The sequence below is a fragment of the Pseudopodoces humilis genome, chromosome 7, assembly GCF_049639895.1.
Source record: "Pseudopodoces humilis isolate 2021_Gansu_Grassland_sample_001 chromosome 7, ASM4963989v1, whole genome shotgun sequence".
Taxonomy (NCBI): Eukaryota; Metazoa; Chordata; class Aves; order Passeriformes; family Paridae; genus Pseudopodoces; species Pseudopodoces humilis.
In genome coordinates, this window is record NC_142206.1 from 15,925,578 (window position 1) to 15,943,998 (window position 18,421).

At 46.6% G+C, this 18,421-nt stretch overlaps 1 protein-coding gene across 1 annotated transcript; it reads left to right on the plus strand.

Annotated features, from left to right (window-relative positions):
* The first annotated feature begins 1,114 nt into the window (after positions 1 to 1,114).
* TH (tyrosine hydroxylase) lies at positions 1,115 to 17,742 on the plus strand. The gene is made up of 13 exons (XM_005522338.3): positions 1,115 to 1,204; positions 5,650 to 5,853; positions 9,022 to 9,196; positions 9,969 to 10,057; positions 10,272 to 10,339; positions 12,052 to 12,102; positions 12,901 to 13,046; positions 13,395 to 13,530; positions 13,665 to 13,734; positions 14,035 to 14,091; positions 14,674 to 14,769; positions 14,931 to 15,064; positions 17,347 to 17,742. Exons 1-13 carry the CDS (start codon positions 1,115 to 1,117, stop codon positions 17,504 to 17,506), a joined length of 1,476 nt encoding a protein of 491 aa, XP_005522395.1. The 3' UTR covers positions 17,507 to 17,742.
* The last annotated feature ends 679 nt before the right edge of the window (positions 17,743 to 18,421 follow it).

Below are 18,421 nucleotides of genomic sequence, written 5' to 3' on the forward strand. Positions count from 1 at the left end.
CACTGCAGAAGTCATCAGCAGGCTGGGATGAACTCAGCTGTCCTGCAGAGTGCAGGATGAGCCACTAACCCTACCAGATGTCAGTGCCGTGGCCAGCAATAGGGCAATCAGCTGGTGAAAGGCCACCAGCTTCCCTGCCCCAGGGATTTGTGCCTGCCTGTCACCAGGATGGAGGTGGCTCACAGAAAGCATGGCCATGCATTCCTGCAGCACCTGTTTGTGTGGCACAGCTGCTGCAAATCTAACCAGAGGAAAATGCCAGTTTTACTCACAACAGGGCAGAGACTGTGGGATGGGTCTGACCTGTCGCACACTGTCACAGCCCCAGCTGTACTCGAGCATTTGGTCTCTTAGGAATTACTGCAAGAGGAGAAAAGCACTTAAGAAGTCAGGAATGAGAGGGTTTTCCCAGGTTATTTCTTCTAAAGCCTTTTTCATTTCTGAGGAGTCAGATTCTGCCCTCCTGCTGCCAGAGTGACATGGCCAAATCAAGCTCCGAGGTGGTGGGGGAGCCCTGGAAGGCACAGCGTTGTCAGTAGCCGGGCACCGGGAGATGCACACATGAGAACAGCATCCAGTCCCGCAGCTGCCTTGCGGGAATCAGTGTTATTTTCCTATTACTTTACTGCCTCCATGACAAGGCAAACAAGGGGGGAAAAAAGGCTGGGGAGGGCTAAATCTCTCCCTTCCTTTTATTTCATCCTTTCACAGATCAAAATCCTTTCATGCAATTCCCAGGCTGGGGAAGTAAATGTGTCGGACTGAACCATGCAATGAGAGTGAACTCCATCCAGAAGTGGGGGGAGGGGGAAAGGAGAGAAGGGGTAAATTAGAGAAGAAATCTTTTGGATGCAGGCAAACAGGTGGGGGATTGTCTGGTCTGTGAAGGCAGGGTGTCTGCAATCTTTGTAGCGATTAGATTTAATGGGACAGACACGTTTCTCTCCTTCACATCCCCTCCTCCTCTCAGCCCGAGGGGGAGAAAGGAGGGAGGTGGTGATGGGGAGGTGGCAGGGGAAGAGAAGATTTGAAAGAGTCTTTGACGTCAGCCCTGCCCTATAAAAAGCTGGCAAGGAGCTGAAAAGCAGACAGCAGAGCTCGTGGAAGAGCAAAGATGCCAACCCCGAACATCTCCACCTCTGCAGCCAAAGGCTTCCGCAGGGCGGTGTCAGAGCTGGACTCCAAGCAAGCCGAGGCCATCATGGTAAGACAACCCTACCCCACTTCTTTCCCTCCCCCTCCAAAAACCACAGCCTCTTCCACAGCTATAGGCAGAAGCAGGCAGGGATAGATGGACCAACACTTTGTTTGTGGGACTTCCCCGACATGGGCACATCCGGGCTCAAGACTGGCAAAGGGAAATGACTCCAACAGTTCTCTCTACATACTGATACGTGTGAAATGAAAACATTTAAGGGGGTGAAAACTTGAAATAATGAAACCACCTCAACCAAAAGTAAGATGAATAACCCACAGACCTAAGGCAAGAATAGCAAGGAATCCCCTGTAAAACGCAATTTGAAGATCTTAAGGATTTACAGGTTTCAAGGCATTAAAGTGCAGATTTCATCTCTTCTAGTATAACAAAAAAAGGGGGGCTGTCATTTCAGACAGCACACAAAGGCACAGGCAGTTTAACTTGTTTGTTCATGGCTGCTGTATCCAGTTTATCTCCCAGAACATCCTTCCCCCATTTCTGTTCCCAGTCTTCCTTGGTGTGTTCTCAGCCCTGTGTTTAGCCCAGGGAAAGCTTCTGCACACACCGGATCTGAATGTGTCAGGGAAGGGAGAGGAAAACTTCCCCCTGAGCTGTCAAATGTCTGTAGAAAGCCAAGCCTGGCCAACACATCAGACTTGCTGTAGGGACAGGGACATTTCAGCTCTTAACTTCAAAGCCTTGCCAGGCAAGATGAGCTTGAAGTCTCCCAATACTGGATGGTCCTGTGGGGCAAAGATGTGGATAGGCAGCAGGTGACAATGCAGGAGTCAGAGCAGCCAGTGGCAATGGCTGCACCAGGAGGGGACCCCTTGGGATGCTTGGCAGGAGGAAAGTTAGGAATAGAGATGGGTTAGGTAGCAGATATGTTTGGCAGATGTCTGCAGTCTGACTCCAACAGGTCACTTTTTAGACCTCCCCATTTCTCTCCCTTATGCCTGTTTCCCTTTTCACCCACTCTCCTCTTAACCCTGTGCAATGCTCTGCCTTACTAAAATCAACCACTACATTGGCAGAAAGGTATTTTGGAGAATGGAGTTTGCAGAAAAGAAGGGAAACATTTGGGAAACAAAAGAGGTTGCTTTCTCTAATAAATGGAAATCAGGGGAGGCTTCCCTCTCACACGGTGCTTTTCATTCTGGCAAAATAATGAACACTTGAGTGGCCCTTGAAAACCTGGTATTTTCCAGGCAACTTGTAAAACCAGTATTTAAGAAGCTCAGTGTCCGGAGAAGTGAAGAGTGTTTGGTTATTACACCTTCTGGGATGCTGCTCTGTGTTTTAAGAAAAAATGGGCCACTGAGCATAGGGGCCAGGGGAGTTCAGGTTCAGCAGGTGGGCTGACAGGACTGAGGCAACCTGCTTGGGATGAGTGGCTCCTCCAGCCTGGAGGGTACATAAAACCTTAGCCTGTGTTTGTTTTTGAATGAAAATTTTCAGAAAAGGGAAAACAAATAAAATGAAAACTTTGCCCTGTGAGGATCACTCTGAGAGTGGGATGCATGAAAAGCTTTTCTCTTTGCTCTCACTTAGCACAGGAGAACTCCATAACCCTGGCTTCTACCAGGCAAGAGGCATGACTCTGCATTTGTGTGTGACATCACATGTCCCTGGCCCTCGTGCTGTGACTGTGGGTGATCTGTCACACAGCCGTCACCCACCACCACATCACCTCCAGCAGGTCTGAGGTGTTCCCTTGCCAGGGAAAACTGCAAACTGGGGGGAAAACCCAGACCTTTGCAACCCCAGAACTCCTCTACACCAGCAGGTATTTTACATGTCAGCTGGGCCAGCCAAACATCAAACTCCGTGCAAAAATCTTTGGTTACATAGTAAGTTTTTCTGCTGCTAATAGTTTTTGCAGGAGACCCTGTGACTGTAGCTGGGGCAGAGTTTGGTTACAAAGCCAGGCAGGAGACAGCAGTTGGTGCCAAAAAAGCAGGAAAAAGCACCCAGGAAGGCAGGAGTGGGACATTAACGTCCCCAGTCTTTACAACCCTTCCTGATTGCTGCAAATAATGTGCCGGGGAAAAAATCAACGAAATAGCTAGAAGACAGTATTTTTAATGGCAATATGCAGGCTGGGCAGCAAACTTGAGGAAGAAAAAATTTAAAAACCCTTCATAAGAGGTGCAAACTAGCCTTCAGAAGAGGTGAATGGGTCAGGCCCTGGTTAGGAAAATAAATGCTTTGCAAAATCAAATTACAGTTCTCACTGTAGCCAGATATGCACTCAGGGAGCAAGTCTGCAAAGCAATTCAGAAATACCATATAATGGTGCCTTTGGAAGGAAGGAAGGCATTTATCATGAGGTCAGTTTGGTTATTATATATGCCACATTCTTAATTTCCAGCAAATGGAGTTAATAGCCCAATGAGCATAAATGTGAGGGGCAGAGTTGAGGACAGTGAGGTGGGGCACGTGCAGCCAGGCAGCCTCCACCTGGCACAGGAGGCAGCAGGCAGGCAGACCCCTCCCAGCCCTCTTCTCCCAAGCAAAATTCAGCCTTTTTCTGCTGTGTTTTAATTTTATTTTTTTTTCCCAATTTACCTGCTTAAACTATGCCATCGTTCAGCTAAGAAACTTCCAGGACCCCTTGACAGGGACCAAAGCCCCCACTCCTGCCTGCCAGGGTCCACAGCACATGTGTGGGACTGATTGAGTCTGCTTCCCCTGGTGCAGCTTTCCAGTCACCCAGCTCTGGCATTTTAAACTCCACCCAGCTGGATTTTAACCTGATTTACAGCTTAAATATCGAGGTCTAATTTCCCTCCACTCCCCTTCTCCAAACCAGAAGTAAAATCCTGCTGCGCCTCGGGGCACAGTGTGACAAAGCACCCTTAAGTAAGGCACTGCCTGGTTTGGGATGGCTGTGGAGGTCATTTTCTGTGGCTGGCACAGGGCTGTTTGCCCTGCTTATTGCAGGCACTTTAAGGTAAACACCAGCTGAGCGAAAAACACTGCAGTGATAAAAAACACACACTTAAAGCCGAGCACATGCTCACAAGATTTTTAAAGTTAAGACCGAGGTCACTTGTTAGATGTCTGCTCTCTTTGGGCACAAAAACCAAGTTAGGCAGCATGCACTTGTTTGTTAGAAGGTGTTTTTCTGTGCCCTGAGGAATAAAGGGTGGATCAGAAAACGTAATTTCAGAGGGGTATCTTTACTGAAACAGGACCAGATAGAGGTGCGTGGGCTGGTGACTCGATGTGCTGAGTTCTTGAGGCTGTGTTTAAAATGTCAGCTTTACACTGCTAAAGCATTCAAGAGGATTCTCCCAGGAAACATAAATTTCTGATAGTGACTTTGAAAATCAGAGAGAAAATAAACTTAGTAGTCAATCAGGCTGTCTTTTTAAAAGGAAAACACTTTTAATTTTAATAAGGTAGGGAAAGCACTGCTTAGTTAGTATGTATCTCTTTTCTAAATATCTTCAATGTAATCACAGGGCAAACTGCAGCCAGTCCCACTCTATATCCTTTCAGTGCTGCCCCAGGTTTCTTTTAGCAAGCTCTGGAGGTTTGTCATCTGGTTTGGGTCTTGAACACAGAAAACTGGAACCAGATGGGTTGCCTCAAAATAGAGAACTGGTTGTTAAAAGACCAAGAACAAATAAGCTGGTATACGAGCTATTTGTATAACAAAAGAAACAGCAGTGATTGAAATAGTTTGTAGTTCACTATAAATACAAACAGGTGTCCTAACATGACCTCAGGCACAGAGTTACATTTTAGGTTCAATTCCAAGTAACAGAGATCTGCAGGAGTTTGTTGAGACAAAACAAATCTACAGATAAGTGGGAGGAATTTATTTTCTGGGGTATATGGTTGTGGTTTCAATTACACTTCAATGGATAAGCATCCACTTAATGTCAAAAGTAAATGTCATATTGGATCCTGGGAGCAGTTTTGCTAAGCTGCCCCACTAATACACCTGCAAACAGTTCATGTTTCCTGGCCAGGCCACAGCTGTGGGCTTCACCTGTCCCTCACAAAGTATTTTTTCTCAGATAACTTCAAGTTTATCTGATGTCTCTCCACTTGAGTTCATCAGACACCTGAAAACCACATAAGATTGTTTTTTGGAGGATACTGAAAATTGTTGCTAGGGGAGGTGAGGGGAGAAGCCCACTCTCCAGTTATGCTAGAAAGATATTTTACACAGGTTTGGGTTTTTTTTGGTTTTTTAGTTGGTTTTTTTTTCCCAAATCCCCACATTTCTGAAAGTTCAATTCTAAAACCTCAGTCCTCATGAGCAGATCTTCCTCTACAAAGCCAGGCAAGTCAGTCCAGCCTTTCCCTGCTTCCTCATACCACATACCAGTGGTACTCCTCGTGACACATACCAATCACATCTCATCCCAGGTACTGGGAATGCCTGTGATCTCCTACATCTCTGTGAGGAGTGTTACTTATTTCTGTTCTGCCCTCAGTCTCCACGGTTTGTTGGAAGACGTCAAAGCCTCATTGAAGATGCCAGGAAGGAAAGAGAGGCTGCGGCTGCAGCCACTGATGCCGCAGAGTCTACAGAGACCATTGTGTTTGAGGAGAAGGATGGGAGAGCCATGCTGAACCTCTTCTTCATGCTCAAGGGAGCCAAGACTTCACCACTGTCCCGTGTCCTTAAGGTATTTGAGGTGAGTACCCAACCTGTTGTGTGGCACTCAAGGAACACACTTCAGGTTTCATGACTGGGTTGTGAGAAGCATCACTCGAGTGTAATAAAGAAGACTCAGACTTGGTCTGCCTATGTCAAATTATCAGTTAATTTTCTGGTATCTCTGAAGTCAAGGTTTGCTCATGCCCCAGTGTGTCCTCACTTATCATCACTAAGAGGAAGGCATACCTCTGCCTTGCGGTGCTGTTAAGCTCTGGCCTTTATTTTTCTTCATTAATTTCAGTTTTTCGCTCTAGTCCACACCTTTATGGCTTGTAGTGTACTCTGACAGCCCTCCCTGCTGCTCAGCACTTCAGGCACAGGACTCTGATTCCACATTCAAAGCAAGCTGTGTGCCCTGCCTGTCTACAGACCAAACTCATCTCATTTCTGGGTCATTACCACACTGGTCCTCAGTCAAATATTTACAGAAACAACTCTGCACTGGGTGTAAAGCTAGCATATTGTTTTCAAAATTATCTCTCTATTTTAAAGATTATTCTAATTCACATGTTAAAGGTTCTGTTGGTTCCCCTCAGAGATTCATCCCATCTATGCCTTTAATACCAAGGAAAACTGGTAACTGAGCTTTTCCCCCCTGGCCACCAATGTACTGTTTCATTATATAGTATCTCAGTGTCATGAATGGAAAGACTGAGATAAGTGCTGCCTATTTAAACAGTAATTCAAGCATGACAGCTTGCATTCATGTAGTGTGTTTTCTTTCAGAATGATTCAAAAATGTTTTGCAAACTGAGGTTTTATCTATGGTAGTTTAATTTCATTGACTTCAGCAGTGAGAGAAGAGGACAATTTGTTCCTATTAATCTGTCACGTGGCTTGTAAGGGGCCTCTGGAGGTCTCTGGTCCAGCCTGCTCAGAACAGGTTCAGTCACAGCAGGTTGTTTGGGGCTGTGTACTCTATGTAAACCTGCTGCTTAAAAACTGTAAACATACCAAAAGTGTATTTGGGGGATAAGTATTTCCTTGAAATTGTAGGTCATTCTAGTTATTCTTTGCCATTTAGTATTACCTCTGATAATCTTATGAAAAACATTTAGATCTTCAGCAAATACAATTCCTCTACGAGGACTGTTGCAAGAAAAGCTATTTTCTGGGGACATAGTTCTTGTCTCAAGACTGAAAGAACCTTTATGACAAACTTTTCAGACAAAACCCATGTGTTGCAATGACTGGGGTCTCCTTCCCAGAAGCACACAGATGCCAGTCAAAGAATGGCAAATCCAGCAGGGTAACATTCAACAGCTGCTCAGTGGGTATGAAAAAGATGTGTAAGCTCTTGTACTTGGTAGATTTTATGTTATACTGCGTTCAAATTCTGTAATTTAAACAATTTTTAAAACATCAAGTGAGAAGTTGCGGCAGCTTATGTTCAAATATTGTTTGTTTCTTCCTGGAGCTAAAAAGCTCTTTGAGCTTGTCACAGAGAGAGCTTTAAATATAATAAAAAGACAAGCATGTCAAGTCCCAACAGAGGAAGATTCATTACCCAGATCCCTCTGGCAATGCAGGTACAAGATATGAAAGCAGACGGGCATAATGACATTTGCCTCATCGTGAACCAGGCTGCAGGGAAGCTGGTTTCACTCTTCTGTATGTGTTACATGCAGCTGAAGCATAGGTAATGCAATCACAACTGTCAGATTAATGCAAAGGTATCGATTGTTGTGGGGACAATATAATAGTGAAGTTGGTAGGTACATTAAAAAACACCGCCCTAAATTTAATTTACCTGTGGCATCGCATCTGTTCCTTCTCATCTTTTTTCCTCTGATTAACAAAAGAAATCGTGTCCCTTCCTCTGTCAAAGGTCTTGCGGGAACTTTGGGACGGTTGGGTCATTGCCTAGGGCCTTGGGCTTGCACTGCCAGTTTTCAGTGAGCTAAAGAAAATACTCACAGATTTACCAGGGCCCTTTGGGAGACTACAAACATCGTTTTGTCTCCTTATTCCCTGGGGAGGTCAGTTCTGATAGCGAACCCAAATGACACCGGTGCTGGTAGCGAGTCCAGACGAGCGCTGGGGCGGGCGGGCCGCAGCAGCCCTGGCGTTCAGCACCACGGCTAGCGCCGCTTCTGCCGCCCGCCCGGGCAGCGCCGGCCCCGCGGGACCCGGCCAGACCCACGGGACCCGGCCAGACCCACGGGACCCGGCCAGACCCACGGGACCCGGCCAGACCCACGGGACCCCGCCAGACCCACGGGACCCGGCCAGACCCACGGGACCCGGTCAGACCCACGGGACCCCGCCAGACCCACGAGACCCCGCCAGACCCACGGGACCCGGCCAGACCCACGGGACCCGGTCAGACCCACGGGACCCCGCCAGACCCACGAGACCCCGCCAGACCCACGGGACCCGGCCAGACCCACGGGACCCCGCCAGACCCACGGGACCCCGCCAGACCCGCACACCACCCATCACAGACCCCACCATCACACGCCTCGGGAGTGGCTGGGACAGGAAAACGAAACGTGGCACCCTGCCACATCAACTGTTTCTATGGTCTTCTTCACCATGGTGGAAGTCTTCTGTTGGTAGTTTTTGAGCAGCCTCAGTGTTGGTGCAGGAGATAAAAAAATGTGGAATCAATGGGTAAGTGTGTTTTTACGGGAGGGAGGTGGAGGCATGAAGAAAACAACACGTAGGAATCCATCCCAGACTGGGATTGTTCATCCTGGAGAAGGGAAGGCTTCTTGGTGACCTAATTGCAACCTCCTAATAACTGAAGGGGATCTAGGGGAAAGACAGAGAGAGACTTTCTACAAGAGCACATAGTGTCAGGACAGAGGGGATGGATTCAAACTGAAAGAGAGTAGGTTTAGGTCAGATAGTAGGAAAAAGTTCTTTACTCTGAGGGTGATGAGGCACTGGAATAGGTTGTCCAGAGTTGTGGATGCCCCATCCCTGGGAGCGTTAAAGGTCTGGTTGGATGGAACTCTGAGCAACCTGGTCTAGTGAAAGTTGTCCCTGTCCATAGCAGGGAGGTTGGAATGAGATGGGTTTAAGGTCCCTTCCAACCCAAACCATCCCATTGTTCTGTGTCCATATAGACATCTTCGGTAGTAGCAGGTGTTTCAAATCTTGTTTAATGCTTTCTTTTTTCTTCCTTTCCATGTCTCAAAAGACATTTGAAGCTAAAATTCACCACCTGGAGACCAGGCTTAGCCGAAAGCCCCGTGAAGGGACCGCTGAACTGGAATACTTTGTGCGCTGTGAAGTCTACAGCTCTGACCTCAATACTTTCATTAGCTCCATCAAGAGGGTAGCAGAAGATGTCAGGACCACTAAGGAAGACAAATGTAAGGAACTTACAAACATTTTCACTTGAGCAGAGAGGCTGAGCTCTCCCTGTAGAAACAGAGTAGAGACTGTTAATCCCAGTAAAGGGAAAGGGCTGCTGTGTGCTGAACTTGAGCAAACCAGAAGGGATTGACTGCCTCTGAATCCTGAAAGTAATTTCCCTCCTTGTCCTGTTCTCAATAGATTCCATTGTTCACAGTCTATTCTTCTGGTGAAAGATTGAAAAAAAATATAAATAGGTGGTTAAATTTCATGCTTTGCTCACATCTCTCCTAATGAGTTCTCCATCCCTACTCCAGCATTTTATATTATAAATGCAAGGTAGTTTCCTATCTACATGTTAGGACCTCTGTACAGATTCCAGCACTAATCTACAAGACACTTCCTGTGCCATCCTGTTCTGAAGATAGGATAATTATTGTAGAATAATATTGTAGGAAAATATCCCTAGACACCTATGAACAGCAGCTTCTCTGGGTGTTTTTTAACACAAATCATTCAGTAAAACTTAATTTTATTCTTCTTTAATTTTGTCACAAAAAACTCTGCTGAGAGACGGGCAAGGAAGTCATTCACTGGAGATCATGTCAATAGACATGATCTAGGGAAAGAGCCTTGAGATTGTGAAACTACTGCCTAGAAGTAGCTGTGCCATTTGTATGTGTGCATGTGGTACACCAGATCAGGTGTATCTTATTCAGCCTCAGAGCCCCTTCTCTTCAGGGGATCTTCACTTCCACAGTCAGACTGTCACTTTCTCTCTCCCTGTAGTTCACTGGTTTCCCAGAAAAATCTGTGAGTTGGACAAGTGCCACCATTTGGTCACCAAGTTTGACCCTGACTTGGATCTGGATCACCCGGTGAGTCAGTCTGTGTGTGCACCCTCCACGCTGAACTCCAGAGCCGTCCCACAGAAGCAGGGAGCTGAGAACACCTATTAGTGCAGCTGATCAGGAGACTGGAGTGCCATTGCAGCCTTAAGAGATGTCTCTCCAGCCTGTGATGAATTTTCCTGGGTGAGAAACTTTAGTAACTGATTAAAAGTCCTGTCTCTGTTCCCATCTGTCGCCACAGGGCTACTCTGACCAAGTATATCGCCAGAGAAGGAAATCAATAGCAGAGATTGCTTTTCACTATAAGCAGTAAGTCTCCTTCCTAACATTCATGAGGGGATTATGACGTGCCATGAACCTGTTGGGAAGCCATTGTGCTACCTGTATGACACTTCTCTTCCTTTATGTTTTGTCTCCCCATTCAGCCTTTCCAGCTCCTTTGTGTCTCCTCCCTTTACATTCCAGTCTCTCTTGAACTAAAAAATATCTGTGGTCATTAATTCATACATTGGTAAGAGTATAGTAAGAATAAACCTCCTGCATAACAAAAGCCAGATATATATCTATCAGACCTCAATCTTCATTTGGAAATGTAGCATCTCTTTAGAATGGCATCTACTTTTGACTTCAGTGTGTCAAGTACTGAAAAAGCTGCCCCATGCCCAGAAAATTTGTTCCAAGGGTCCATTATCCTGGTCATGAAAAAATGTGTGTTTCATTTCTAAGGTAGACTTTGACAGCTTTAGCTATTACCCAATGTAGCACACATGCCTTTCATCTACTAGACAAAATATTGCTATCAGACTTTTTTTTTTTTTTGGTATGAGGGTATTTATAGGCTAAATTATTCACCTCCTACTCTGCTAAATTAAAAAAAATCCAGTAATGTTTTCATCATCGTCTTGCATAGATTTAAGACTATGCCTTGTACTCTTACTTAATACTTCTATTCTGATATATGCAGTGATAACACTCAGTGTGTTCACTACAACATCAAACAGAGTCCAATATTCAGTTAGGTTTGAAAAATATTCCCTAGATGCCATTCAGTGCCACTGCCTTTTACTGTAGAATTCTCTCTCTGAGCAGGACTTTAAGTGCTGAAAGCAGACTACAGAAATTATATGGGTCAGCTGTTTGAGCTACCCCTGCAACTGGTGTGATCCCAGAAAGGGTTTCTGCTGTGGGTTTTCATGTACTCTGCCATTTTGAAGCCCAGATTATGGACACTGTTGTTTTTATCCTGTTCAAATGCTAAATGCACAGAAAGTCACTGTGTCAGAGGAAGAGTCCCAAGTGACACAGGGATAAATTCTGTCCTAAGATGAGGCACCAATTTAGGAGGTCTTCTCTAACATCTCACCTGCAGGTTAGCATTTATGAGCCACTGTGTAGCATTCTTCAGGCAACCCTTCAGGAACTGTGTTTTACAGTATATGAATATCTCATTTGTCCAAACACAAAAAAGAAAGATTCAGGAAATAAAATTAATAACTATGATGAGAAAAAGCAAAATTGTCAGTCTTCTTTCATCAATGCCCATTTATATCAATTTTCCTGCCATCCTTAATCTTACTGACCATATATTTTCCTGCAGCTCAAATGTGTTTAGTTTTCCTTATTAGCTGCTTTTATTTCCCAGCCACTGGTTCATTCTCGGATCCATCAGCTCCCTGAAGTTCAGACACATTAAATGAGTTTATTTTCACACACAAACTTTTTTCAGTTTTTCCAATGAAAACTATTTCTTTTCCTGATGAATATTATGCCTGCTAAACTCTTGCTCTTCCCTTGTTCATTCATAATCTCTGACTAGACTCATGCTTTTCTTTGTGTCTATGTATTTGTTGCACCTGTGCAAGTGACCCAGTACTAAGGCTTTGTCTTTCCTATCACCCCCTTGTTTGGTTTTTAAAGAAGGTTGCTGAATGTCATGCAGAGCTTCTCCAAAGTGCTTCCTTCTCAGAGGGAAGAGAAGCCTGGCTGGGGCTCTGCTCAGTAATGGTGCCTTTGCCTTGCAGTGGGGACCCGATCCCTCACGTGGAGTACACGGCGGAGGAGACAGCTACCTGGTGAGTGCTGATTTCATTATTAGTGCTGATTTCACTATTAGTGCTTCACCACTAGAAGCTGGAAATAAACACCCAAACATTTAAGGCACAACCTCTTGAAAAATGCAATCAAAATGCAAGTCAGGAGTGCAAGCATCCTACTCAATGGCTTGTGGTAAAAGACACTTTCATGCTGCAGCCAACAGGACTTTCCTCCAATGGAGCCTCCTGACAGACCAAGGTAGATAATTTGGAGTCCCACCTCTCTAGGGGTCCTGACTCAGTAGCAGCCTCAAACAAAGAGCAGTCATCGCAGCTGCAGGAAGTATAAGGCCCATGGTGAATATATCTGTGTGGTGTCTCATGGGCCTCACTTAGGAAAGCACTCCCTTTGAACAAGAATTTTTCCAGAAGTGTTGCTGCAGGAATATTTCTGAAAACAAGGCCAGCTTATATGACCTGAGTACACAGGCTTCTCAACAAGGTCATCTCCTGGTTCTATTGACTGCCTTCACAGTGCAACTTCAGGAATTAACCTACTGGGAATATTTTAATTCCAGTTAATACCTTTTATACAGTCTTCTGACCTCTAAGTGAGAAACAGGCCTGCGCAGACACAGCTGTTGCCTTTGTAGGTTCATTTCAATGTGTGTCTGTATGTTTACATACCTCTATCAATATGCAGAGACATAGACTTAGGTGGAGAAAGGCAAAAGGACACTGAGCCTAGAGACATGAGTCCCTGATAGTGCATAGCCAGAGCACAGGAGAGGACTGGACACATTAACCACTGAATGTCTGCCACCTCTCCTCCTGAAGGAAGGAGGTATACAGCACCCTGAAGAGCTTGTACCCCACCCATGCCTGCAAGGAGTACCTTGAAGCTTTCAGTCTACTGGAGAAATTCTGTGGCTACAATGAGAACAACATCCCTCAGCTGGAGGAGGTTTCCCGCTTCCTGAAAGGTGGGTACGAGCCCAGGGGACCCGGGCTCGGGGTCTGCCAGATGGGAAGCCTGAACCCAAAGGAGTAGTGTGTGAGTGGGGATTTAGGAGGGGAGCTGGTGGTTTGTGCATTGCCCACAGAGGACAGAGGCAGAGCCCAAGTGGTGGAGACTGCAGCTAAACACAGTGGGCTGTGACTGAAGGGCAAGCCCGGGGTCAAATGATCCCGCTGAGCAGCTGCAGAGCAGGTGTTGTTCCCTAGCAGGAGCAGGTAGATTAGGCTGGTGTAGCCCTGTAGCTCCCAGCTCTGGGAGCAGCGGCACAGCCCGTGGGCCGTGCAGCTCGCACAGAGGGTGTGTGCTGTTTCAGAGAGGACTGGCTTCCAGCTCCGGCCGGTGGCTGGCCTGCTGTCAGCACGGGACTTCCTGGCCAGCCTGGCCTTCCGCGTCTTCCAGTGCACGCAGTACATCCGCCACGCGTCCTCACCCATGCACTCCCCCGAGCCGTGAGTATCGCCCGGCCCCATGGCCTCCCTGCCCACTGAGTCCCAGCTGGCCAGCACTCACCCTTTTTCCCCAACAGACACACTCTATCTGCTGCTGACTGTGTTTTCCTCCTTTCCCCCCTCCCGTCGGGCAGGGATTGCTGTCACGAGCTGCTGGGGCACGTCCCGATGCTGGCTGATAAGACATTTGCCCAGTTCTCTCAGGTAAGGTGGTTATCTGCTTTCTCCTCCTTGAGACGTACGAATCCAAACCCCGCTGTTGCCACCTCAATCTTTCTTGCTTTTATTAACTATGATGTTCCAGTGTTCTAGTGATTGTCCAAGACCCTAATACACTCTCTGTGACAAAGTGGTTTTAGTCTGAGCATGATGAAGTCCCAGCAGATGCCTGGCACTGCTGGGCAGCAATATGTGTGGTCCTGAGGCAATAAAACAGAGCAATCAATGTCTAAGGCCCTCAGACCAAACCTGTCCTGATGTTTGCCCCTTCCCTTCTCTTCCTAGGACATTGGGCTGGCATCTCTGGGGGCAACTGATGAAGAAATTGAGAAACTAGCAACAGTAAGTTTTTTCCTTTGCTGGATGGGGGGGGGGGGGGCACAACACCTCCAGCAGTACTTCTGTGGTATCAAGGGGACTGGTCCAGCCTGGTATTCCAAGATTTGCAGGCTCAGAGCTCCCACCCAAGCTGCCCCAGCCCTGCTCTTTTCATGATGACTGTGCAGAACAGAGATCAGTTAAACAGCAGAGCTCGCTTGCACATTAACCCGATTTTCTCGGGCACCAGTAGTATCATCAAGCATCGTATTTCCAACAGCAGCACTGCTGGGACTCTTTGGGATAGGATTAAATGACATCTGCTTCCTTTGGCTCTTCCTCAGCAAGGTGACCCATCCTGCTCCAAGGACACCAAACAGCAGCATTTCACAGCAGATGGAACAAGCCCAGGAACACAGACTCTGTCCTGGTGCAGCAGCAACTTAGTTTAGCACTTCTATCCGAAAGCAAAGTGTGGAGGGGGGACAAAAAAGCAGGTTGTTTAAACAACCCCACATCCCAGCCATGATGCAAGGGCTCAGAAGTGACAGAGAGATTAAGATGAGGAGCTGTGTCCCTCAGGAATTTTTCTTTTTCGTTTCACAGCTTTACTGGTTTACAGTGGAGTTTGGGCTCTGCAGACAGAATGGAATAGTCAAAGCCTATGGAGCTGGGCTACTCTCTTCCTATGGGGAGCTCATAGTAAGTCATGCCATAACTTGCCTCTGCTCTAGACTGTAGAGAAAAACACTTTCTACTTCTGCACAGTGACTTTCCTCAATCTGTTCTCCACCTTTGCCTACCCCATATGTGCTCTCCAATCCCCTTTGTCTCATGCTGGATTTTTTCTGCCGTGCTCACAGCACTCCTTGTCAGACGAACCAGAGGTGCGGGACTTCGACCCTGATGCTGCAGCTGTTCAGCCCTACCAGGACCAGAATTACCAGCCTGTTTATTTTGTGTCTGAGAGCTTCAGTGATGCCAAAAATAAATTGAGGTAGGGCTGGGCAATAAGAGAGACCCAAACAATAGGGAATTAAGATGTTTGATATTGAAATAGGGCTTGACATTATGGCTGCTTTCAGTCCAAGTTCTCAGAAGTGCACTGAAAACTTTGACCAGGTCTTCCGAAGTAAAGCAGTTCTCCAGTTCCTATGGGGAACATGTTTGACATGAATAGATCTGTCCAGGGGGAGAAATTACCTTTTCCCTTCTAGGCTGGTGTGTTAGTGTTAGTGGACCCCAGAGACTATCCCACCAGGTAACTGGGTTTCCCCATCCCATGGGACTGCAAACAGTAAGGTAAGGGTCAGCTCTACCCACAGACATCTGTTCAGAAGGGCACTTTCTCAGTCATACCCAGAACTGCCCACAGGAAGAAAGCTCAGTCCTTGGATTGCTTTGATTGACAGAGGAAAACTTTGCCTACACCGTTTTTATCTTCACTTAGGAAAGAGACAGGGTGAGGTGAACATGACGTACATGACTTTACAGTTCCTGCAAGAGAGGTATTTAATATAAATAACGTGGTGAGGACTATATTTCAACGTGCTATATTTCAACTTCTGCTTTTATTACCCTCAGTTGCACTGTTCTTACAGCCTGGAGTCCAGCTGCTCAAAAGCAAGCACCGGGGGAGCCTGGGCTCACACACACACACACTAGGCTGCTTTAAAAAAACCCCAACTGCTGCCTAATGAGTCATTTCCTTGCATTTAAAAGGGGAAAATACACCGAATACACCAAGATTAGGCTAGAAGGTCTTGACTGTGACAAGTAATGTAAATGTTCCCCTTTAAAGAGCTCAGAGACCACACAGATGCTACTCTGTGAGGTGAAAACATTCAAGCATGGTCTCTTTTGCACTACTGGCAGCTGCCACCACGGGACTGGCTATCAGTGTTACGCCTGGAGAAAAGCCTCTTTTCTCAGAAAGGATACACTCCCCCAGTGTCCTTCCAAGCAGCCATGCTGTACCTATATGCTTCCAAAGGTGTCCAAGTGAGTACACCCATTTTGGAGGACAGGTTTCTAGCCATTAGCAGCTGCACTATGAGCTGTCGCTCATGACATTAACAAGAGGGGTGAGCGGGACTTTGCCTGGTAGAATTGAGAGGAATCACATCTTTTAGGAGGAGGATAATGTGAGTATGCAGAAACCTCCTTTGTTTACACTTTTTTCGTTGTTTTCCTGCAATGGCATGGCAGCTCCCTGCCAGGGCCAGCTTGTGCCATGTTTCCCCTTGGCCCTCTGTGCTGTTTTTACCTCCAGATCCTTCCAATTCCGGCCTAGGCATGAAGTACCAGCTGTAGAAACATCTGTCTCCATCTGGGAAAGGGCTGTGCTTCCCCGAGCCCTGAGCCAGAGCAGACCTGCGGTAGCCACAAGAGGGTAGCCTAAGCTCAGCAATTCAGGAGCTAAAGGGTGAAACCTCGGCAGAGAGGAGCATGCCTCTGTTAGCGCTGTTTGTCCTCTCATGTTCCCAGGCCTTTCCAGCATGGGACTGCAGCCACAAGCACCTAACTATAGATTTTCAGCTCCGTATTCACACAACCCCCAGATGAAAAAAACCCTACCTTGTCAAGTATACAAATCTTAGCGCTGGAAGTGAGTGTGGGCAACTTTGGGAAAACCCTACTCTTGATTTGCTTTCACTTGACCACATACTTCTCCTTTAGAAAAGCAGCAACGAGGTCTTGCTCTTGAGAGAAACCAGGCAAAGTCAAGCTCATCACTGAGATTTAGGCTGCATTTGGCTTTGGGTACAGCAGTGCAGCTTTGCTGAAGCACAAGGCTCTGGTGACACTGTTCTCATCCTCTGGCTCAGGTCTGAGCCACTGCCTGTCAAGTCTACCCTTAATATGCCACACAGCTAGCTCTCCCCTCCCCAAGCAGAGATTAGTCAATAAATGCATGTCAGAAAGGATTTAGTAATATAATACGATAATACCTCGGGCTTCCCCGCAATTAGCTTCTAAATCTCCTTGGCATTTTTTGAAAAAGGAATTGCAGCAGAGGATACCTGGCATTGGCCATGGAGCTGACCAGTTTGATGTACCCTCCTGTTTGGTACAGCCCACAGAAAGCCACAGTCAAACTCATTGTGTTCCTTGGCAAACAGGGGATCTCAACTACTGCTATAGTGGGGCTGGAAAGGTGGAAACTCTGCCTAAGGGAGGCATTAACTTGTGGTGATCTTCCTGGGTAAATGGTGATGAGTAGGAGGGAGACTCAGGACCCATCTCTTGTACCCAGCCTCCTGCGCCCTTCCCTTGCAGGAGCTACGCGGCGCACATCAAGCGGCCCTTCTCGGTGAAATACGAGCCCTACACGCACAGCATCGAGCTCCTGGACAGCCCTCAGGTGATCTGCCACTCACTGGAGAGCGTAAGGGATGAGCTTCACTCGCTGATTAACGCGCTCAATGTTATCAGTTAATACAAGAACTGAGCGATTTCCGTCCCCTGCCAGCCCCCAGCGTGCCCGCCCTGCCCTCACCTAGCTCCGTGCTGATAATTCCTACCTGTCTTCTCCCAACATTGGCACCTCTGCCTGTCACCACGCGACCCCAACAGCTTTCCACTTTTGTATGTAGGGCCAGCTCGGAGGAGGGCAGCGGGAAGCACCCAAGGCTTTTGGGGTAGCTTTTCTATTGGCTGCTGGAAGAGGCTTAAACAGAGACAAAAAGCATGGCCAAGCTAAAAAGTTGAAGAGCTGCGTGCTAGGCTCCTGAGTGCAAGGAAGAGGAGAAAATCAACTTTATTTAAAAAGAAGAAGAAAAAAAAAGTAAAATAAAAATGAGATAATTTTTTTTAATTGCAATTTGAGAGAAAAATTTAATCTGCCCTTTTTTATTTCCAAAACAACTCCATGAGTCTTGTTCTTAGTTATCCTAATATTACTATTACCTGATGCAGCTCAGGTGTGTGAGTAATGCTATTGCTGGCCATTTCCAAGGAAGGTACACGTCTGGTTTGGATGCTCAAACTCGGTTTCATGCAGTTTTCAGTGTAGATATTAATGGCTTGATCTGACCCAAAGCTCTTGGTTTTCCTCCCCCTGCTTTTGCCCTTCTTATCTTCTTTCAGGCTGTCTCATAACTTAGCGGTTTGCTCAGAAGTTTGGCCCAAGGTTATGCAGCTGTGCAGTATCAGAGCTGAGCTTGGGGTGTGTGGAGGCTGCTAAACAGCTGTGGGGGACAGCGAAGGGGAGAATTACACAGAGTTGTTTGCATGATCATTTATAACATTTCTGTGTCAACTTTTGCCATCCTTATCCACGATATATGATTTTTATAATTTCCTCTTTAAAGAACTGCAAGATTTGGCAGTGAAGTTTTGGCTATTAACACAG